Source organism: Hemicordylus capensis, chromosome 6 (assembly GCF_027244095.1).
Source record: "Hemicordylus capensis ecotype Gifberg chromosome 6, rHemCap1.1.pri, whole genome shotgun sequence".
NCBI classification, from domain to species: Eukaryota; Metazoa; Chordata; class Lepidosauria; order Squamata; family Cordylidae; genus Hemicordylus; species Hemicordylus capensis.
In genome coordinates, this window is record NC_069662.1 from 171146854 (window position 1) to 171168869 (window position 22016).

Genomic DNA, 22016 nt, shown 5'->3' on the forward strand with positions numbered 1-22016 from the left:
TTCTCCCTGCGGACGCTGCCTGGCCCGAATGGAGCGGATTCCAAGCGGCTTCGCTTTGCGGGAGGCCTCCCGGGGCCGGATGCCCGCCCTGGGCAGCAGGGGCTGGACTAGAAGACCTCCGAGGGCCCTTCCCTAAGAGGAGCCCTGTTGCCTCCCGAGGAGGCCCATCCAGGCCGGCCTCCCGTTCCGCAGTGGCCCGCCGAGAAGCCCCCTGGCAAGAGCCGAGGGGGGCGGGCTGCTCTCCTGCTGCCGCCTGCCCCAGGGATTCAGAGGCCTCCTTCCTGAGGCTGGAGGGAGGCTATAGCCAGCAACCAGTAGCCACTGACAGACTTGCCCTCCATGAATCTGCCTAAGCCCCTTTTAAAGCCATCCAAGCCAGTGGACATCACCACATCTGGTGGCAGAGAATTCCATTGATTAGTTACACACTCTGTGGAAAAGGCCAAGGCCGGGATGACCCCTGGTTCTAGTGTTGTGAGAGAGGGAGGAAATGTCTTGTCCACCCTTTCTGCTCCATGCCTAAATTTATACACCTCTGACATGTCTGCCCAGTCACCCCTTTTCCAAAGTAAGGAGCCCCCGACGCTGCAGCCTAGCCTCATAAAGAAGCTGCTCCAGCCCCCTGATCATCTTGGTGGCCCACTTCTGTACTGTCTCCAGTTCTATAATGGCCTTTTTGTGTTATGGTGACCAGAACTGTACACATGTGGCCATACCACAGATTTGTTTAAGGGCATTATCCAACACAGTCAGTCTGTGATCAGCTCAGAAAGGTGAAATGTACGCTTGGGCCGTTTGGGGAAAGGATGCAAAGTAAAGCTGCTGATATTTTTACTTTGTAGTAGACATCTGTGGCTCTGCCTGTGGGGGGGGGGGGGGCTCTGCTTCCCTTGCTCTGCAGCTGAAGCCTCTGGAGTCAGGGTGCAGTGCTTCGGTGTTCCACCAAACAAAGCCAGACAGGCCTCTTCACCACCCCCCACTCTGATCTTACGGTCTCCCTGCTTTCCAAAGTTCCCTCAAAGTAGTTTTACAAACAGAGCAAAGAGATACCTTTTAAAGGGGCAGACCCTTTACTATTTAGGAGGAGGAAAGCAACTTCTTGGAAAGTAAACATTCATGGAAAAGCTGCCTCTGCACCCAGCAAACGCTCCTCTCCGTGTGAGGCCCCTGGCGGTTGCTGGCTCCTGGCTTGGGTGTGCTTTGGGGATGGGCCCCCCCTCCTTTGCATTCCCCTTGCGACAGAGACTGCTCTTAGGACTGGCCCCCAACTGGCAGCGTGCCCATATTGGCGGGAGTCCGCCGAAGGCCCTGCTGGCTCTTGGACCGACGGGGGAAATCCCTGCAGCATTTGCTCCTGGAAGAGAGCTGCTGGTTTCCGCGGCAGGGGAAGCGCTGCTCCGCTGGGGGGAGGCGGCTGGCAGGCGGGAGTGCAGGTGCGGGGCTGGCACTTGTGGGCCACGGGGCTCCCCACTCCCCCAGTGCCGCTCCTGCCGCGGCCCAGAGGACTCCCGGCAGGCAGCAGGAGAGGCCGGCACCCTGCGTTGAAGCAGGGGGTGCTCCAGGGAAGGGGCACTTTGGCCACTGGTTTGGGGGAAATGCCCGCCCTTCGGAAAGAAGCCACCCTGTAGGAAGGCCCCCCGCGCCTGGCTGCCACAGCAGCATCAAGGCCCGTGGAAATGGTCGGCTCTCTCCAAAGCACCGCCAAGGAGAGACTCCGGCTCCCCCAGCAGCAAGGCCCGCGTGCAGCAGCCCTGCGGAGCCGAGCTCGTCCAGCTAGGCTGCAGCCCCCAACGTTTTGGTGTCCCGGAGGGGGCGGGGGGGTGCTCTCAAGGGTGGGGGGGTGCACTTCCCCTTCCCGCCGGCGCTCCACTAGCAAAGCCCCTCGGGGTGGCAGCGTTCCTCTCTGCCGCCCCGCTGCCCTCACCGGCCAGAAGTGCCAGGCACGCATGTGCCCGTTGCATGAGCGCACCTGCCCGTCTGCCGCACATGTGCCCGCCTGCCATGCACGCACATCCGGTACTTCTGGCTGATGGGGACGACGGGGCGGCAGGGAGGTACGCTGCCACCCCGAGGGGCTTTGCTACAACAGAGTGCCGGCGGGGGAAACGTGCACCCCCCTGCCCTTAAGGGAATTAACCCCCCCCGCCGCCCCTTGAATGGTTCCGGCCACATCCCTACGCCCAGCTTCCTCCCCCCCCGTTCCTCCCAAGAAAGAAAAGAGGCCTTTGCAGCCTCCGGGGCTCAGGGCGCGTCCCTCAGCGGCCTCCGCTCCCCTCACAGTTGGGGGGGGGGGAGTGCCGAGCTGCGCCCAGGGCAGGCCCCGAAGGGGGTGAGCTCAGTGAGGAATCGGGGGTCCAAGAAGCCGCCGTTTTTATTCCAAGCCAGAATCTCCTCCTCCTCCTCCTCCCCCCATCAGCCCCCTCTATAAGCGGGAGGGGGGCTCCAGCGTCCCAGCCGCGAGGCCTCATTTCTTCTTCTGGACGTGGGCGCAGTCGTACTTGCCGCGCACCACCTTGAGCTTGACCCCCGGCAGGTCCTGGGTCCTCCCGCCCTCCACCAGGACGATGTTGTGCTCTTGCAGGTTGTGCCCTTCGCCCGGGATGAAGCAGGTCGCCTCCTTGCCGGTGCTGAGCCGCACGCGGGCACACTTGCGGTTGGCCGAGTTGGGCTTCTTGGGCTTGCGGATCAGGGTCTTGAGCACCACCCCCTTGAGCTGGGGCCGGCCGGCGGTGGGGCCCGGCTTGGGCGGAGGCCGCTGGGGCCGGCCCAGGCGGTGCAGCTGGTTGAGGGTGGCCATGCCGGAGCCCGGAGGAGGATGCTCGGCAGGGAGGCGGGCGCGGAGGAGGGGGCCGGCTCCTGCGGGGAGAGGGCCACGTCAGAGGGCCAGCCCCCCCCCCCAGCGGGGTGCCCGCCCCCCAGCCCAGGCCACACGCCCTGCGGCGGGAGAGCGGGCCAGCGGGCGGCGGCGGCCTCAGGCAGAGCCTTACCCCAGCGCAGAGGAGAAGCCAGCGCCCTCAGCAGCCCCGCGCAGGCCATCCTGGCCGGGGGGGGGGAGGTTGGTCACAGCTCACCGGCACCCGAAGCCTGCGGGGAGGAGGAGAAGCGGACCTGGAGAGCAGCCGAGCACCGTCCCAGGAGGAGGGGGGGGCAAGAGGTCTCTCTTCCTCCGGTGCAGGACCCCCAGTGCGGGGCCCAGCCTTGCTCAGCTCTGCATGCAGCGCCTCCCACTTCAAGCCCGGAGGGGAAGACGCCTGCCGGGAGGGCTGCTGCCAGTCAGAGCATCCCAGCCAGAGGAGACTGCTTCCCACCTCCCGGGCCCCCGAGCTCAGCTGCCCCGCGTGGGGGGGGGTGTCCCCAGCTCGTCTCTGGGGGAGGACGACCAGCGGCATGGCAGGAAGGGACCCCGCTCGCGCACGGCCTCCCGCGTCTCCCCGCTGCTTGCCCGGCGCCCAGAAGGACCCCCCAGCCGCCTCGAGCTCCTGCCTGCAATGGAGCCTCCACGCCCGGGAGCAGTCTACCTGCTGCAAAGGGCAGCGCGGGAAGGCAGGCTGAGCCCGCCCCGGCCTGGATCAGCGAAGAAGCGCCTCCCGACACCGGAAAGCGGGCTGGAGGCTTCTCCTGCCTGCCTGCCTGCCCCGGGCACTCACCTGGCGGGAGCGCGGTCCGTCCCCTCCGCAGCAGGGAGGGAGGAATAGAGGACCCGAGGGCCTGCCCCGGTTGGCCAGCAGAGCCGCCCCTCAAGCGTCTCCTCTTCCGATTGGAGCGCCGGCCGGGGAGGCGGGGAAAGCCTCTTTCCTTTGAACTACGATTGGGCGAGGTGAGGCAGGAGGCGGGGCGTGAGTGAGCATAGAGACGAAGCCTAGAGGGGCCAGCAAGCAAAATTTGTCTCCTCCTAGTATACTCAGGCCACCTGGCCTCGTAGACCTAAGAAGCACGTCTGTCTAAGGCAGAATCTCACTACGTGGTCGCCAAGAGTCGGCACAGACTGGACGGCAATCAATCAGTCAGTCAACCCTACAAGACAGGTAGCGAACTAGTCTGAGTGAGGAGCAGCGGGAGCCCCGGTGTTAATGCCGGGCGCTCCTCTCCAAAACGAACTCGGCATTCAGCCGCGCCGGAAAGTGGGGCGATCTGTGCCTCTGCGCGTGCGCTGTCCTTTTTCTCTCAGAGATACGAAAAGGCGAGAGTGACGGGCCTCAGGCCCAAAGAGGTCATTTCCAAGCCATCATGATAATCAGCTCCTTTAAGTCTTGTGAGAGCCAGGAAAAAGCCGTCGTTGCCCAAAGGAATCCTCGGGAAAGGCCAGGGCAGGCCCTTGGGCCCTCTCCACACACCTTCAGTAGGAATGCCTCTCCCTCTCTCAACCTCTGGCTAGGGTTAAGAACAGAAGAACAGCCCTGCTGGATCAGGCCCAAGAAGGCCCATCAAGTCCAGCATCCTGTTTCGCACAGTGGCCCACCAGATGCCGCTAGAAGTTGGGGTTATTCATCCCAATGTGCATCACTTTACACTTGCCAGCACTGAACTGCATTTGCCACTTTGTCACCCACTCCCCCAGTTTGGAGAGATCCTTTTGGAGCTGCTCACAATCCATTTTGGATTTCACTACCCGAAAGAGTTTGGGATCATCTGCAAATGTGTCCACCTTGCTGCTTACTCCTGCTTCTAGATCATTTATGAATAAATTAAAAAGCACCAGTCCCAGTTCAGATCCCTGGGGGACCCCACTTCTTACTTCCCTCCATTGTGAAAACTCTCCATTTATACCTACCCTCTGTTTCCTGTCCTTCAACCAGTTAGCAATCCACACGTGTACTTGTCCCCTTTTCCCATGACTGCGAAGTTTCCTCAGGAGTCTTTGATGAGGAATTTTGTCGAAAGCTTTTTGGAAGTCCAAGTATACGATGTCAACTGGATCACCTTGATCCACACACTCGTTGACACTCTCAAAGAACTCCAAAAGGTTTGTGAGGCAAGATGTCTCTTTGCAGAAGCCATGCTGGTTCTCTCCCAGCAAGGCCTGTTCTTTTATGTGCTTTACAGTTTTATCCTTGAGGATGCTTTCCATCAATTTGCCTGGAAAGGATGTTAAGCTAACTGGCCTGTAATTTCCCATATCGCCCCTGGATCCCTTTTTGAAAATTGGTGTTAAATTGGCTACTCTCCCCTCCTCTGGTACAGAACCTGATTGAAGGGATAAGTTATATACTTTAGCAAGGAGGTTGGCAATTTCACATTTGGGTTCCTTGAGGATTCTTGGATGGATGCCATCTGGCTCTGGCAATCTGCTTGTTTTCAGTTTTTCCAGACAGTTTAGAACATTATCTCCTATCTGACTCAGTTCTTTAGCCTCCATCCCCGAAATTATCACTTTGCATTTCTTTCCCCAGAGTTTGTGCTCCTTTCTGTTCTCCTCATTTGGGCAGGCCTTCCAAATTCAGAAGGAAGTCTTCTTCCTTTTTATGGCTTCCTTGATGGTAGCCATGCTGGCATCTTCCTGGACTTAGTGGTACTTTTCCTCCTTTGGGGTATACATTCTAACTCGGCTTCCAGTATTGTGGTTTTGAGTAAACTCCATGCACTCTGGAGCGAAGTGACTGTCCTGATTTTCCCTTTCAGCTTTCTTTTCACCATACTCATTTGGGAGAAGTTTCCTCTTCTGAAATTCAAAGTGTCTGTGTTAGACTTCCTTGGTGATTCTCTCCCCACATGTATGCTGAATTTGATTGCACTATGGTCACTGTTCCCTAAAGGGGCGATGACACTGACATCACGCACCAGGTCCTGGGTGCCACTCAGAATTAAGTCCAAGGTCGCCATCTCTCTGGTTGGTTCCAAGACCAACTGTTCTAGGGCACAGTCATTCAGCGTATCTAGAAATCTGACCTCTTTGTCATTACGTGACTGTGAATTTACCTAGTCTATGTGTGGGTAATTGAAGTCACCCATGATTACAGCCCTGCCTCTCCTTGACCCCTCCCTGATTTCCTCCTGCAACTCCCAGTCACTGTCGGCATTTTGATCCGGAGGGCGATAGCACGTCCCCAGTAGCACGTTCCCTTTCCGGCCTTGTATTGTCACCCACAGGGTTTCTGTGGAGGACTCCAGTCCACCTAGGTTTTCTACCTTGCTAGCTTCTATCCCTTCTTTAACATGCAGTGCTACTCCACCTCCAAGGTGCCCCTCCCTGACCTTTCTTTAGTTTATATCCAGGGAAAAGAGTGTCCCACCGATTCTCACGGTTCCACCATGTTCCTGTTATGCCCACTATGTCTATTTCTGTGTTCGCAACCAAGCACTCCAGCTCACCCATCTCAGCACAGAGGCTTCTGGCATTGGCATATAAGCACCTATCCGCTGAATCTCTCACCTGATGTGTGCTACTGTATCTTTCAACTCTGACCAGCTGGCACAGGCTCCCGTCTGCTCTTTTGTTTTATCTGAATCCTTTGCACCCTCACAATTTAAAGGATGGCTTTTGCCGAACGGGATACTGCCCAGCTCCCATCGGCTGTTCCCCGGCGTTATTTAAAAAGCTGCTCTGCAACCTTTTTGATTTTAAGCGCCAGCAGTCTGGTTCCATCTTGGTTCAAGTGCAGCTCGTCCCTTTTGTACAGGCCTTGCTTGCCCCAAAATGTGTCCCAGTGCCTAACAAATCTAAACCCCTCCTCCCGGCACCACCCTCTCATCCATGCATTGAAACCCCTCAGCTCTGTCTGTCTCACTGTACCTGCGCATGGAACAGGTAGCATTTCTGAGAATGCTACCTTGGGTGTCCTGGACTTCAATACACTACCTATCAGCCTAAATTTGGCTTCCAGGACCTCCCAACTACATTTCCCTACATCGTTGGTGCCGACATGCACCACGACAGCTGTCTCCTCCCCAGCACTGCCTAAGAGCCTGTCTAGACGCCACATGATGTCCGCAACCTTCGCACCAGGCAGGCAAGTCACCGTGCGGTCAACACGCGGGTCACAAACCCATCTCTCTATCCCTCTAATGATCGAATCACCCACTATAAGGCGGCCCCCACCCCCCGGAGAAGTATCCCCTGTGCAAGAAGATATGGGCTCATCATCCACGGAAGGGGTCCCTTCTAAAGGAGCATTTCCCTCTTGCTCAGACCGATGTCCTCCTTGCCCAAGACTTTCATTCTCCCTGACAGCAGAGGAGCTACCAGCCCTGGAGTGGGAAGCCTCTATCACATCCCTGAAGGTCTCATCCACATGTCTCTCTGTCTCTCTGAGCTTCTCCAGAACTGCCACCTTGGTCTCGAGGGAACGAACTTGTTCCCTGAGAGCCAGGAGCTCCTTGCACCGAGCACATACCCATGACTTCTGCCCATGGGGCAAATAGTCATACATGTGGCACTCTGTGCAATACTCTGGGAAGTGCCCCCTCCCCTGCTGACTTTCTATCTTCATAACTGTCCAAACAGCCTTTCCCAAGAATATGAGGGAGGGTTGTGTACTTACCTTCTCTTCTCCACCAGCCTCCTTGTGATCGCAGGGGCTTGTTCCAGGCTCCCCCGCACACTTCCCGCTGAACTCCCACAAAACTCCAATCTCCTGTTTGCTATATCTGTTTGCTATGCTCTCAGGCCTTCACCTCTTAAGTAGAGAGTAGGCGTCAAACTGAGACACAGGATGTGGCTCAGAGGAATGTGGGGCCTCCCACAGCCCTAGCTGACTCCAGGAAGGGACAAACAAAAACTGGATGCCACAGGAGTTTGCTAGCCCTGGCAAACACACACACACACACACACACACACACACACACACACACACACACACACAGACTAGGACTTATCCCTTAAAGAGAAACCAGCCTCTCAAAATCTCCCCTCCTCTTGTTAGTTAGTTTGAAGGGGGGAAAGGCTTGATGTTGTTCTGTTTAGAAAAGCTTGCTCACCTCCTGAAGCTGCTTCTGCTCTTCCCAGAGTAGGCTTCAAACTCCCGGAAGTTAACGTTTCCAGCCTGGCTGTAATGGCCTTTGGGCTGCCTGGTGGGGAGAGGCGCCCTTTGCCCATTCTTTCTTTGAACACATCCCACTTCCCCCTGAAGCCCTCCATGAGGGAGGGGCCGGTCCTGGGCCTTCCTGCACCCACAGATCCAGGCCAGGTGGGGGAAGAGGCTGGGGAGTCTGCCTCCTCGGCACTGCCCACAAGGGGGTTCTCTCCTCGAGTCACCCGTAAAGGCAGATTTCAAGGCCACATGAGATGCTCTTGGGAACATGCAGGCAGACTGTGGCAATCTCCAAAGCCAGCTGGGGCGGGGGGCAGGGCCAGCGGGCTCCTAGTTGGGGGGGGCCTTCAGCACTCTGCTTCCAATCACCCCCCCCCCCCCCCGTGGGCAGCAAGGGCAGAGAACGGAGGACAGAAGAAGAAACCCACTTCCACCTGCTGGGCCGAATCATTCCAGCTGCAGAATCAGTTTCCCTTGCTAGAGAATTTTGGCTGGGCTTGGGGGGGGGGGGATTAGTGCATTTGTTTAGCCCTTCAAAAGCAAAGGCTGCTCCAAGGCAGTTAAGTCCCGGCAGAGGCGCTCCGTAGCCCAGCTTGCTGCCCCGCTGAAGACCAACTGGAGCGGGTCCCGCCTTTGCACCTCTCCCCATCCCAGCTCTGAAGGGGGGCTGCCCAGCTCAGCCTTTCCAGCCCCCTCCCGGAGATGCCCCACAAGCACAGCAGGGAGTGGGCTGCAAGGGAAGCCCACAGGCAGGGGGGCCACAGCCCAGGCACCCACTGCTGGCAGGGGGCTCCCCCAACCCCTGGGCGCCGGCTCCGCTTCCCCCTTCAGAAAGGCTCTCGGGGAGCACGACTGTTGCCAACCCACAAAGCGGCTCCCCACCCCCGCCAGTGGGTGCACACGCAGACCGAGCACCTCTGCCGCCCACTGGGCTGCTTTAAGAGGCAGCACTGGTGGGAGGGGCAAGAGCAGCCTCCCCCGTGCTTCAAGATACCCCCCCCCCTGCACCTCCAAACTGGTTCAGAGGTTGGCCTGTAAGAGGTCCTCTCCGGACGGGTCTGTGCACCTCCCTAGTAGGGACCGAGGAGGCTGCCTTGCTCCGTCTCGCTCAGAACTGCTCACGCAGACTGGCAGCGGCCCTCCGAGGTGTCCAGCAGAGAAGAGCCTTTCCCAGCCCTGCCTGCACCACCGGGCCTGGGGCCGTCTGCATGCAAGCAGCTGCTCTCCCGGGGGGGGCGTCCCCTGCAGGGAGTGCAGCCACCTCCCCGGCCTCTTTCCCAGCAGAGCCAGCCCCCCCACAGGGAGTCCACTCGCTTTCCTTCACAGTTTGGGTTTAATTGGAAAATAAGCACGTGTCAGCCGTGGACAGAGCCCCCGCCCAATGCCGGAGGGCCCCGGCCCAGCCACCCCAGGAGCTCAAGCCCTTTGCCACAGTGTGACCCCCCCGCCACACACACAAACACCCCCCCCCTCTCTTTCTCCATTTAGGCACCACAAGTAGGCAAGACCAGAGCTCTGTCCTGGCAGGGGGGCACCTCCAGTTCACTGGCAGAGGGAGCCCCATTCGAGGGGCGTGCAAGTCGCCCACCCACAGGAGGCTGTCTGTGCCAGGCACGACTCTCCCAGGCGAGCAGAAGCAGCAGGGACGCGGGCCCGGCAGCTCCGAGGCCTCCGCACCGCTGGGGCCCCCCGGGGGGGGGGTGTCAGCTGCTGGAGAGATGCCTGCGCCCCCCGGGAATGCTTGGCCCGCTCCTCGCCCCACAGCCCACGCCGGGGAAGCCGCAGGCTCCAGTCCGTGGCAGCGGCGGCACTATCTGCGGTAGACGGTGAAGGCCACAAAGCTGAAGACCAGGGTGAGGCCTGCCAGGCAGGTGGTGGCTGTGGCGGTGAAGACGTGGCGGTACTGCAGCTGGAAGTACCAGAGGGCCCCCAGCATCAGCACGAAGAGCGGCACCATCAGGCTGCCCACATTGAGGGCGGCGTGGGCAGCGTCCGTGTGGGCAGCAGTGCCATGTGGGCCGCCAGCCGGCACCGGGGGCGATCGGTGCTGCGAGACGTGGCAGTGGAGCACGCTGTTGTGGGTGAGATGCAGGGCGGCCAGCGTCTGCGAATCGTCCCGAAGCAGCTGCCCCTGGTAGATCAGGCGCACCAACTGCTCCTGGCCGGGGAAGTGAGCCCTGGATGGGAGGGGGGGGGAGAGGGAGGGGGGGGGCAACAGGATCACGTCTGGCCCCAGCTGCACCACTCCAGACGCCGCCGAGACTCAGAGAACCCCCACCGGGGCCAGGCCCTGGCGCCAACTCCCAGCAGCTGCCCCTCAAGTCACCTGGGCGGGCTCCTCAGACAGAAGTCAGGAGGCAAGGGCTGTATGCGCCATCTAGCCTCACCCAGAGAGAGAGAGAGAGAGAAAGGGGGGGAGGCTCTCCATGGCAAGCAGGTCCGGGTCTGTGGAACAGAGAGGTGCCAGGGAAAGTCACCCACCCCAGCACAAGAGCAGCCTAAGGAACTCTCGGCTACTGCATAGGACCCGCGAGTTACCCTCGGCAAGATTCACACCGCAGCGGAGACCGGCATGCTTGGCCTGGCCTGGCGCCTTTTGCCCAGGGCGGGGAGGGGGGAGGCAGCAAAGGAGAAAAGGCCCCCACTGGAGAGCAAGCCTGCAGCCTCTGCGAGAGCGGGAAGGGAGGCCTTGCGTGGGGCAGGCCGCCGCTGCCACCAAGCCCCTTCCCCACGCCTCACCTCTTCAGGGCTCCCACCGTGTCCTCGGGGCGCGTGCGGGCCAGGCGCTCCGTGTCGTTCAGGAACTTCAGCCTCAAGACGATGGTGTTGTCTGTCGGGGAGCTTTCAGCACTGGGGCCTTCGGGGGGCGGGAAGGGCTGCTGGGGGCTGCTGGGACTCGTCCTGTGCCGGAGGTCCCCAGACAGGCCGCCCGGCCCCCCAGCCCCCCCGGCCGGCTCTCCTTCCTCCTTGACCTGCCGCACGCCGGAGACCGGCGCAGCCGCCGCCCTGTCCTCCCGCAGAGCCTCTGCCCGCAACTGCCCTGCGGCCCGCGGCGGGGAGGCGGTGGCAAGGAGAGGGTCGGCTCCCCGCTCCCTGGTGTGTGTCGAGAACCAGGCGAGAACCAGCACCGCCAGCACCGCCAGCAGTCCAAAGAGGATGGTCACTTCGTCCCCCACGCCTTCAATCAGAGCCATGGCCGAGCTCGCCAGCCTGGGGAGGGCAGAGAAGGGGGCAGTGAGCGGGGAGGGGCCCCCAGCCCCAGAGGACACGGCAGGCCCCCACGTCCCAAGGCTGCAGCTGGCCACATGCGGCCCGGGACTGACCCGGAAGGGCAGAGAGTGCTGCCAGGTCACTGTGCCCGGAGGGCACCCGCCTCTGGCCCAGCACACTCTGCGCCAGCCGCAAGCCTGCCCCCCAGCTCCCTGGGAGCCCTCCCGAGAAGACGGGACCCCACAGAAGCAGCTGGCCCAGCCCTGTCCTGCGGCTGGACCGGCAGAATGGCTGGGAAGGCCGTCCCGAGGCCTCCAACTGCCCGGCCAGCTCCTGCCCTTTCCACGCCGCCTGGCCTGGCCTGGCCTGGCCTGAGCGGCAGAGAGGGAGCGACGCTTGCACGGCAGCGGCAGCAGTTCAGCAGCATCTGGAGAGCCCAGGTGGCCGGCCCCGGGGTGGGAGGGTCGCACCACCTGCCCCAGCACATTTGCCGGGTTAATCACCACGGTTTGGGGAGACGGCCTGATCCGGTTTCTAGAAAGCCCCAGTCCAAACAGCGCGGGGTGGAAGAATAGTAAGAGGGACTTACTATTCAGTGGGCGGCTGGGAAACCCGCTCCTGGTTCCGTCCTTGGATTGTGGTCCTGCAGGGGCAAAGGGGTTTGTGCTGGGCTCCTGGGTATGTGTACGAGGAGGTGCCACGTAGAGCCACGTGACAACTGAGGTGTGGCGAAGGGGAGGACGACTGAAACACCCAGGAGCTTACAGCGACTTTTGTGAGGAGGAGGGCAAAGGAACTGACTTGAAAACTTTGCCGTTTCCTAGAAATTTCCCCTGCAAACTGAGCAAATCGGCACCTTATTATAGTGGTGAGTCTCTTGTACGTAGCTAGGGGAGAGTAACTGGCCCTCTCCATCCCCAGCACGGCATCCCTCCAGTGGCTGTTGCTGGTGTCTATCTTACGTTTCTTTTTTAAAATTGTGAGCTCTTTGGGGACAGGGAGCCATTCTATTTATTTTTTGGAACTTTTGTTATAAAGTGGTATATAAATATCTGTCATATTCATATTTCTGTAGAAATACTGTGTTTTTTTAGTGTCTTCTGTAGACTAATGCTTTCAAAATACTAAAAAATATTGCCATGGGAAAACTTGTTTTTTCATTTTTAGCCATCAGTCTTTTACTTCAGATAGAAAATGTTGGATTAGTCAAGTTGTTTGGCCTCCATACAGTCACTGTTGCTTATTATGCATTTCTAAGCAATTTCTCAACATAATAAATGGGTTTGGGGGAGTGAAAGCTACTCATCACGAAAGGCCATCATGGTTAATAGTTCTACCAGAGTCCTAAGCAATCCAGAACACACTACCCCATGTATTCACTCAAAATGTGCTGTCTTTGGGCCCCATTTTCAGGCCCCCAGCCCCATAGCGGTGGACTCTGCCTTCCTCAGAGCTCCAGGGCTCCTCGCTGCTCTACCCCAGAGGCTGCCAGGGGTGGAACCCCTCAGAGATCTCCTCATTTGCTCTACTCGGGGGGGGGAGGTATTCCCTTCCTTTTAAACAGGGATCGTTCCACTATTCCCACCACCCTCATTTTGAAAAAGTTGTCCCCATCTCTGATAACTTCTAAAAAGGGAGGTTATGGCATTTCTTCACCCAGGCTTTTAATTGGACTTCTAGATTTTAACATTGTTTTAAATTTAAATAACATTGTTTAATGTTTTGTTTTAATGCGTCCTGTTTTACTGTAAACCACCCAGAAGCATGAGTTCTGGGCAGGATGTAAATATGTTTAGAAAAACCAACAAGAGTTTGAACCTTCTTCTCTCTGTTTCTAAATACAAGGTTGTGGTTTTTGATATCACCCACCCCCCACTCCTTCCACAGAGATTGTCCCACGATCCCCAACCCTGCTCATTACTCTGAGTTCCACATTCCCCTCCCCATTTTCACAGTAATCTTTCCACACACACCCGCCTTGACACTCTCCCTAAGGTCAATAGGCATGTGGATAAAGGTGATCCAGTTGACATCGCACACTTGGACTTCCAAAAAGCTGTGGAGACTCATCAACGCTCTTGAGTAAACGTAGCAATCCAAGGGCGCAGGTCCAATTGTGGCTTGGGAACTGGTTGAAGGACAGAAAGCAGAGGGACAGTTCTCTAATTGGAGGGAAGTGAGAAGTGGGGTCCGTCCGTCCGTCCCCCCCAGATCTGTACTGGGACCAGGGCTTTCTCATTCATTCATAAGTGACTTAGAAATTGGGGTAAGCAGCGAGGTAGCCAAATTTACAGATGGCACGGAACTCTTTAGGCTAGTGAAATCTAAAACAGGCTGTGCGGAGCTCCAAAAGGATCTCTCCAAACTGGGGGAGTGGGCAACAAGAGGCAGATGAGGTTCAGTGTTTGCAAGTGATGCCTATTGGGGGTGGGGAGACAACAACCCCGAAGTTAACACGGACATATAACACAGGAACATAGGGAGCTGCCATAGACTGAGTCAGACCCTCCGTCCCTCTCATTCAGTGTTGTCTTCCCAGACTGGCAGCGGCTTCTCCCAGGTTGCAGGCCGGAGTCTCTCTCAGCCCTACCTTGGAGATGCTGCCAGGGAGGGAACTTGGGACCTGCTGCTCTTCCCAGAGTGGCGGCTCCATCCCCTGACTGAGGGGAATCTCTTGCAGGGCTGCTCACACAAACACTGATGGGGTCCAAGATGTCAGTGACTGACCAGGATTGGGGCCTTGGAATGGTGGCAGATGGCAAATGGAAGGTGTTGATTCAGTCCCATGTTCGGGATCATTAGGAAGGGGATTGAGAACACAACTGCTAAGGTTAGAATGGCCTTATACAGCTCTACGGTGCAGCCCTGCTTGGAGTACTATGTGCTGTTCCAGACACCAGATCTCAAGAAGCACATTATAAAACTGGAGAAGATGCAGAAGAGGCTAGCCAAGAGGATCGGGGGCCTGGAGCATCTTCCTGATGAGGCAAGGCTACGACACCCGTGGCTTTTTAGTTTGGAAAAGAGGCAACTGCGGGGAAACAAGATAGAGGTCTATAAAATTATGCACGTTGTGTAAGAGAATGGATAGAGATTAATTCTTCTCCCTCTCTCTCAACACTAGAACCAGGGATTTCCCCCTAAAACCAATTGCCAGGAAATGTAGGACCAACAAAAGGAAGTACTTTTTCACACAATGCATTCTTAAACTGTGGAACTCTCTGCCACAGGATGTGGTGAGGGACACCAGTTTGGATGGCTTTAAAAGGGGCTTAGACAAGTTCCTGGAGGGCAGTTCTATAAAAGGCTGATGGCAACAGGGTACCTATTACCTCGGAATTACCAATTGCAGGAGATCAACAGCCAAGTGAGGGCACACCTTCATCTCCTGCCTGTGGGCTTCCCAAAGGCATCTGGTGGGCCACTGCAGGGAACAGGATGCTGGACTGGATGGGCTTCCTCGGGCCTGATCCAGCAAGGCGGTTCCTAGGTTCTTATCCCACTTTGCTAGCTGCAGGTCTCATTTGGGACAGATGCTGCTGGGAATGCAAATGAGGCCCAGCAAGCCACAGAGGGAGGGCCAAGTTAGACCCACAACTCTTTGGCGTCTCAATGGGTCTCTGCCAGGGGTTCCCAACCCGGGGTACTCCAGAAGTTGCTGCCGTTCCGGTTGGGAGTCCCTGCTCCACCCAGCTCAGAGGGAGGCAAGTGGCAGCAACCACCACAAATATTTATATACCACTTTTCAACAAAAGTTTCCAAAGCAGTGTACACAGAAATAAATAGAATGGCTCCCTGTCCCCAAAGGGCTCACACTGTAAAAAGAAACGCAAGTGGGGTGGATGGGGCCAACTGCTCTCCCCGTTAAAAAGGTGCCTCTTTGCCCAGTGAGCAGGAGCAGCCGCAGCCATCTTTACTGAGGGAAAACATCCAGTAGCGGCTTGTTCTAATGGGGGGGGGCGCCCCAAAGGGGCACAGCTGCCTCTGCTCCCAGGGAACAGCCCAGGCGGCCCCTCCCTCCCTCCCTCCCCAGAACTGCGCTGCCTGCAGGCTGGCCATTCGCCAGGTAGGCCCTAACCATGCAGCTCCACCTGACGAATGGCCGCTCTGGAACCCATCAGGCAGGCCCTCCAGGGCGGGTGATCAGGGCCGACAGGGAGTGAGGGAGGGCGGGACCCCCAGCCCCAGGACAGGCGGGGGGGGGCGGAAGCGGGGCCAGAGCAGGCGCTTCCAGCTGTGGCCCCACTACAACTCCCATCACCCCCCGCCGCCACGAGACAGCAGCAGCAGGAGGGCAAGGACAGTCAGCGGAGGGGAGCCCCGGCGGCCTGCGCGGGGGGGGGGGGGTCGTCTCACTGGCCGGGCGCCCCTCGCCCCACCTGGGGAGGCGGGGGGGGCAGGAGAGCGCGCCCATCTGCACAGCCCCGCCCCGGTGGGCGGCCCCTCGGGCTTCCCGGGGGTGGGTGGGTCCGGAGGTGACCTGCCCCCGACCCCGACCCCGATCTCGAGGGAGGGGGGGAGGGGGGAGGGAGGGCTGCCGCCCACGCCTGCCAGACTCACCCGCCACCGTTCCGGACGCCGCTGCTGCTGCCGCCGCCGCCGCCGCCACTCCCCCCTCCCCCGGCGGCGGCGGCGTCTTCCGGCCACGGCATTGTGGGAACTGTAGTCCGCGTCTCTCCCGGAAGGCCAAAGGGCTGCGGCTGGAGGGCTCTACCCGAGACTTCCGGCGCTCGGTCGGAGTGGGAAGGGCGCTTCCCGCGGAGGGCACAGCGTGGCTGCAGACCTTCCGGGAGAAGGCCGCCCCCGCCCCCGAGGACAGGCGGAGGGAGCTGCCTGCGAGGAGCCCGGCCTGGCCGCCCGGCTGCTCCTGCCCGGCCTTTCCCAGGCTGCCCCGGGGCTGGGGCTGGGGGTGGGACGTCTCTCCGCCTGCCGGGCCGGCTGGGGGCGGGGCTCAGAGCGCGGCCCGCAAGCTCACCACAGGGAGGAGGGGAAGGCGCCCCCGAGGAGAGGGTCCGGCGCGGCTCCTCTGCTTTCTCTAGCTCTTTGGTGCGGCTCTCGTTGCGCGGGGCGTTGTGGGGGCTGTAGTCTCCTTGCCGCTCAGCTCGCGAGGCACTCTGGGAGCCGGGCGTGGTTTCCGCTGCCGCCCGCCCCCGACCCGACCCGGCGCGACCCAGGCTGGGTTAGGCTGCCTGCTGGGACTCTGGCCGCTCCCGGCGGGCGCGGATCGGGGCCGGGAATGGGAGAGAGCGGGTGGAGATCAACGTTGCCCGGAGAGCTCCCCCGGCCTGGTGCCGGGAGGAGGCGGCGGCGTCGCGGCTATTGGCAGCTCCCCCCGCCCCGAAATTATTGTCTTCTTTAAAAGACAAGGCTGCTGTCCCCTGAACATGCGCAGAGTGCCTGCCGCCACCCCCACCCCCCGGAAGAGGTTCCAGGGCAATAGGCACGCAGGCACCAAGAGGTGTGGGTGGCGGGAGCGGGGCCTGATCCGGAGCAGGGCTGCAGCGGCCTGAGAGGCTCCCGGCCCCTGCCGGGCTGCAACTGCTGCTGCTACTGGTGCCAAGCAAGTGGCGGCGGCGGCTGTTGATGGGGCAGGAGGCGAGGCTGCAGAGCTGGCTGCAGCAGGGCACCAGGCGAGGGCCCCACCACCACATGGGCTCGATCCGGATGCCTGCCTGCGGCTAGGGGGGCTCGCCCCAATGGCCCCTTGTGGCACCAGCCGCGGTTTGGCCCTCCGGCTGAGCCGCCCAGCTCTGGGGTCCTCCGGAGGGCTTCCTGGCTGGCCTTGGCCTTTGGCCCCGTGGAGTCCACCTTGGATGAGCGCAGCCTCCGGGCCGGGGAGGCCTCCCCAGTGCCTGCCATCCTGACTGGAAGGCGGCGGCGGCAGCATCAGCTGCACTTGCCTTCCTGCAGTGCTTCGGTGTCACGTAGCTGGTGGGCTGGAGCGTGGCCCTCTGGGGCCTCCCACCCGGTCCCCTCTTCCTGGCCAGTTCCAGGACTCCGTCCCGCAGGCAGAGCTGCCCAGAGGCTGCTTCCTCAAGCTCCCAGCAATGATGCTCGCGGTGGTGCCGCTCCCGCTTCCGTGCCGCGAGCTTGCCTGGGGGCTCCTGTGGGCTGCCTGCCTGGGTGGTGTTCTGGGAGGACGCCCTGCCTGCCTCTTGGACAGCTCGTCCTGCTTTCTCTTTTTGCTGGACTCCTCCCTCTCTCCTCCCACTCAGCTTCTCCTGACTGAATTGGGCAGCTTGGGGCCTCTAGTTTCTGGGCCAGGCCACCTGAGGTTGCCAGAGATGGGACTCGGGGCTGTCTTAAGTGCAAAGCACATGCAGTGCTGCCAGATGCACTGGTCCCAGTCCAGCACGGTCCAGTACAGGAACTGGTGCTGCAGTGAATCATGGCCAGAGCACGGTCCATTATGAGGTGCCCCCCTCACCTTGGGCCTAGCCCAGCTGCTTCTTTGGTGCAAGGCACTGCCCAAGCTGATGGCCCTTGCCCGGTAGGGAAGAACAGAAGCCTAGGAGAAGGAGGGCATCTAGTCCCACTGCCTGTGTGGGGCAGGAAATCCAGAGCTGGAGCATCCCCGAAGGAGGGCTGCCCATCCAGCAGGGGAAAGCCCACCCTGCTCCACATTGTCCAACTGTCCTTAACAAAGCTTCCCCGGCCTTTCCAGGTTCAGTCCCCTCCCCACATTATACTGGGGGTGGGGTTGAACCTGGGACCTTCGGCATGCACAGGAGATCCTCTACCATCTCCCTATGGCTCCATCCCAGGAACCCAGCAGATAGAGCCGAGCCAGGGACCCAATGTAGCCAGCCAGTTCTGCCCCAGAGAACTCCCAGCCTCCTCTCTGTCCTGTGCAGGAGAATGCACTCAGGGGAATTCCAAGGGTACAGAATCAGGCATGCACATGCTACCCATTTTCCCATGACTGCAGCCATGAGCAAATTCCTGAGCTGGTATTAAATATACCCACTAGCAAGAGAACATCTACTATAAGGCCATTTATTTATTTTTGCAAAGCCCTTAAATATTGCATGTCTGCAACATGCAACATGGCAACAATCAGAAGTTTTGGACATCCCTTTCTGCACTTAGTGCAATTATATGTGAATTCAGTGCACAATCTTGGACAGATGACTAACCCTCCCCTCTGCCCCCTCCCCCTGTAAACTGCACTCACTCAGTGTTCAAAGTTTTGCACTCATTCGTTTTGTTCTGCATGTTTTAATTGAATCAGAAGGAAAGCAAGCACATTGGTAACAGGATCAGGAGGATACACAGGAAGTGACTCGGTCACTTCTGTCACTTTTCAGGTCATCACCTCCCGATCCCAAAGCATAGAAAGGACAGGGAAGTTCTGTGAGGACAGGAGGAGGCAAGCTGTCCCCAGCAGATATTTAAAAGCAGCATGGAGCCCTGGGGATGCCATATAAAAGTCCACATTTTGAAGAGCATCATTCTCCAAGTGATACCATCTGGAAGCTACCCAAGAGGTTCAAATGGAAACACTGCAAAGCAGTACCTCCCACCCCTAACCTCCTCAGACGCTCCAGAAGGATACTATGGTCGATAGTCTTGAAAGGCACCGAGAGATCCAGGAAGACCAACAGAGTCACACTCCCTCTATCAATACCCGACTGGAGATCATCCATCAGGCCAACCAAAGCAGTCTCCACCCCATAGCCCACCCAAAAGCCAGTCTCAAACAGGTCTCGGTCATCAGTTTCCTCCAAGGGTGCCTGGAGCTGGGAGGTCACCACCTCTCACAGGGATTCCCAGATGTTGTTAACTACAACTCCCTTAGTCCCCAAGCAGAGAGTATTGCAGCTGGGGATGCTGGGAGCTGTAGTCCACAACCACATCTGGGTATCCCTGTGAGAGGGGTCACTGCAGCCACCCCCCTCTCAATCACCTTGGGAGAGACCCCATGCAGCATTTTAGGCTGGTGGTGGTGGTGGGGGATTAGCAAGCTTAAATGAAGCAGCCCCACCTCCGAATAAATTTGTTCAAAGCTCAAGTCACGGAAAGAACTGAAAGGAGATGTTAAAGTTCAAAAATAGAATGAGGTTTATTTGAGGGGTTTTAGGGGCACGGAAAGAGAAAATAATGGTTAATGATAAACAATATTTAACTAGCAAGACCGAGTGATTAAAAGGTCTATGTTGCAGCTCACAGAGAGGCAATTTGGCTTGAGTTTTTGAATTGAGTTCACCCAAGGCTGGTGGGAGAGAGACAGGCTTTGGATTTTAGCAGGAATAGAAGGAAAGGGAGAGAGAGGTTTGAGAGCAGGGGTTAGCTCCTACCTTGATCCTTCCGAAGGGGTGAGGCAAGCGTGGTGTAGTGGTTAGAGTGCTGGACTAGGACCGGGAAGACCGGAGTTCAAATCCCCATTCAGCCATGGAACTCACTGCATGACTCTGGGCCAGTTACGTCTCTCTCAGCCTAGCCTACCTCACAGGGTTGTTGTGAGGATAAACATAACCATGTACACCACTCTGGGCTCCTTGGAGGAAGAGCAGGATATAAAATTAAATAATAATAATAAATAATAAAGCCCTTGTAGCTTGGTCGTTAAGTCGTTTCTGAGGGGCTTCTCTCCTCTGAGGTAAGCAGAAAGGCAGGAGCAGGAGTCCAGGGAACAACAGGGGTCTGGGAGCCAGGAAAAATCCGAAAAGGACCAGAATCTCACAGCCAGGAGTGCTGCACACACCGGGTGAGGCGACAAGTGAAGCAGGACCGAGAGTCAAGGCAGGGCACGATGGAGGCTCCAGTGCCAAGACGTAGTGGAAAGCAGCTGGTGGATCCAAGGCAGCAAACCCTGGCCCATCTGCGGTTGAGACCCAGAAGACACATGGGCTGATGGCGTCTTGACTACTCATAAGAAAATTCTTGCCCAAAGGCCTTATGTCGATGGCACCTTGAAAAGGTGGACCAAAGGGCAGGAGGAAGCATTGCCCTACTCAGTTGGAAGGAGAGGACTCCTTTTCGAACAAAGGCTGAGAAAGGTCTAAAAGACCCGTATAGGGAGAAACGAAATGGATGCATCCGAGTTTATCTGGGGTTCTTTTCCAGAATACTTTGGAGTGACTACAATGTAAGCAAGCCGGCTTCCTGCCCCTGCAGCCAACGGTTAACATTCCGTGAGCAGGAGAGATGACCTGCTACCTTATCACATCTTCCTGAGGAGGTGATATCATGACCTCTTCCCCTCTGCCAACCTAGGGAGAATACTTGGCTGATTTTTGAAAAGAATAGCCCTGATTCAACCACATCTGCTCTGGCATTCCTCACCTGAAAGCAGTCAGGGGAGGCAAGTGCAGGGAGACACACCTACAGTCCAGAAACTAAACTTGACCTATCGCCCCAGGCTGCACGCCAGAGTGACATGCCCAGTGAGTTGACTCATGTGAACCAAAATGGAGATCTCATGGCCCCATGGGATCTGAGCAGCAAAACGTGGGGTCTACAAGCCTGTAGGCCTGAATTAGGCAGAGGGATGCCCTGGGAAGCCCCGAAACAGGCTCTCATGGTAACAGTGGGAGATTGGAGACAGGCCTGTGGTTGCTCAACTCAGAGGGATTCAGTGCAGGCTTCTTTAGAAGAGGTCTAATAATTGCCTCCTTAAGACAAGGAGGCATTCTGCCCTCCCTCAGAGAAGCATGTATGATTTCTGCCAGGCCTCCTACAACAGCCTCCCTGCTAGCTAGAACAAATCACGTTGGACAAGGGTCAAGAGAATAGGTGGTAGGCCGCACTGCTCCAAGCAGGTTATCCATCGATCTATTTAATTCTCCTGGGTGTGCCAGGGAAAAATGCGTCCCGGCAGCCCAGCTGATTGGCTGGGCTGCGGGGGCGCCTGATTGGCTGGCGCACCCAGGAGTGCCCGCTGGCGGCGGCACCCGGCCTGCGGTGGCGGCGGGCCCCAGCCCGGCCGCAGATGTGAGGCGGCGGGGGCGGCCCGGCCTGGCAGCACGGAGTTGGTGGCAGCGGGACTCAGCCTGGCCACGCAGATGTTCTGTGCCCGGGCCCACTAGTATCTTCAGAAGTCACAAACTGAAACTGATCCAGCCTAAGCACATAAGGGGGGTTGCTAGACACCTCTGCATCAGACACTGCAGTAACTGTGGGGTCTGAGCCTGTCAGTCCAAATACAAGAGATTGTATACACAAAGAACTCATTGAAAGCATCACAATGGGTAATTGATGGTTCCAAATTCTGATTCAAGGGAGGAGGGGCATGTACTAACCCTCTTACAACCCCAAACGACTTTGCTGGGTGCGAGCTTGCAGATGCAATACGGGCAGAAAAGAATCACTTCTTTGCTCCTGTGTTGCCTGAGCATAGGTCTTCATCCATTGTAGCCTGTTGGATTCTAGTTAAGTCTTTCTCCACTTGCTCTCCAATTGTCTACCTTGCCACTTCAGCCCACCAAGGGCAGATTTTGAAGTGAGTTAGAGAGGACACTTATTTTTATTCATTTATTTATTTTATTGTTCAATTTATACCCTGCCTTTGATTTTAAAAAATCCCAAGGCGGCTCACAATAACATTTAAAAACAAGATTATAAAAAAGACACATTAAAACATCGAACTAAAAAATATAAAAACACATCTGATTTAAATAAATAAATAATCAAAACACAAGCATTAAAAAAGGAGCAATCATGTCTGCTGCCTTGGTAGTTTGCTGTTCCAGTTCTCCACCAGGGCATCAACAGATCACTAGCAGCACTAAATCCTTCCAAGGCTTCTTGGAATCCCACTGGATCCAATAACTTTCTCCGGCAGGCCATCCTGATAGGCCACTCAACCCTGCGGAGGTAGGGCGTGGTTGTGAGTCCAAA

The 22016-nt window shown here is 57.9% G+C and overlaps 2 protein-coding genes across 4 annotated transcripts; both read right to left on the reverse strand.

The window, feature by feature from the left end:
- Nucleotides 1-2353: 2353 nt before the first annotated feature.
- On the reverse strand, nucleotides 2354-3787 carry LOC128329366 (28S ribosomal protein S12, mitochondrial-like). Of its 2 annotated transcripts, none has more exons than XM_053260408.1 (3): nucleotides 3648-3787; nucleotides 2988-3084; nucleotides 2354-2856 (listed from the first exon to the last, which is right to left on the reverse strand). In XM_053260408.1, the coding sequence occupies exons 2-3, from the start codon at nucleotides 3034-3036 to the stop codon at nucleotides 2465-2467; spliced, it is 441 nt and encodes a 146-aa protein (XP_053116383.1). In that variant the 5' UTR covers nucleotides 3037-3084; nucleotides 3648-3787; the 3' UTR covers nucleotides 2354-2464. The 2 variants fall into 2 exon arrangements, with proteins under 2 accessions (XP_053116383.1, XP_053116385.1); XM_053260410.1 differs by having other exon boundaries at nucleotides 3519-3657.
- Nucleotides 3788-9281: 5494 nt separating this feature from the next.
- On the reverse strand, nucleotides 9282-16328 carry TMUB1 (transmembrane and ubiquitin like domain containing 1). 2 transcript variants are annotated; one of them, XM_053260404.1, is made up of 4 exons: nucleotides 16153-16328; nucleotides 11767-11820; nucleotides 10707-11177; nucleotides 9282-10144 (listed from the first exon to the last, which is right to left on the reverse strand). In XM_053260404.1, exons 3-4 carry the CDS (start codon nucleotides 11159-11161, stop codon nucleotides 9778-9780), a joined length of 822 nt encoding a protein of 273 aa, XP_053116379.1. In that variant the 5' UTR covers nucleotides 11162-11177; nucleotides 11767-11820; nucleotides 16153-16328; the 3' UTR covers nucleotides 9282-9777. The 2 variants fall into 2 exon arrangements, with proteins under 2 accessions (XP_053116379.1, XP_053116378.1); XM_053260403.1 differs by lacking the exon at nucleotides 16153-16328 and adding an exon at nucleotides 15738-16119.
- Between the last annotated feature and the right edge of the window lie 5688 nt (nucleotides 16329-22016).

Bases quoted from the DNA above. Each gene is read 5' to 3' on its own strand.
- LOC128329366 (XM_053260408.1), bottom strand. From the start codon at position 3,036: ATGGCCTGCGCGGGGCTGCTGAGGGCGCTGGCTTCTCCTCTGCGCTGG. The intron at 2,857-2,987 runs GTAAGGCTCTGC...CTCTCCCCGCAG, and splicing joins GGCTTCTCCTCTGCGCTGGG to GAGCCGGCCCCCTCCTCCGC.
- TMUB1 (XM_053260404.1), bottom strand. From the start codon at position 11,161: ATGGCTCTGATTGAAGGCGTGGGGGACGAAGTGACCATCCTCTTTGGA. The intron at 10,145-10,706 runs GTGAGGCGTGGG...CCTCCCATCCAG, and splicing joins ACGGTGGGAGCCCTGAAGAG to GGCTCACTTCCCCGGCCAGG.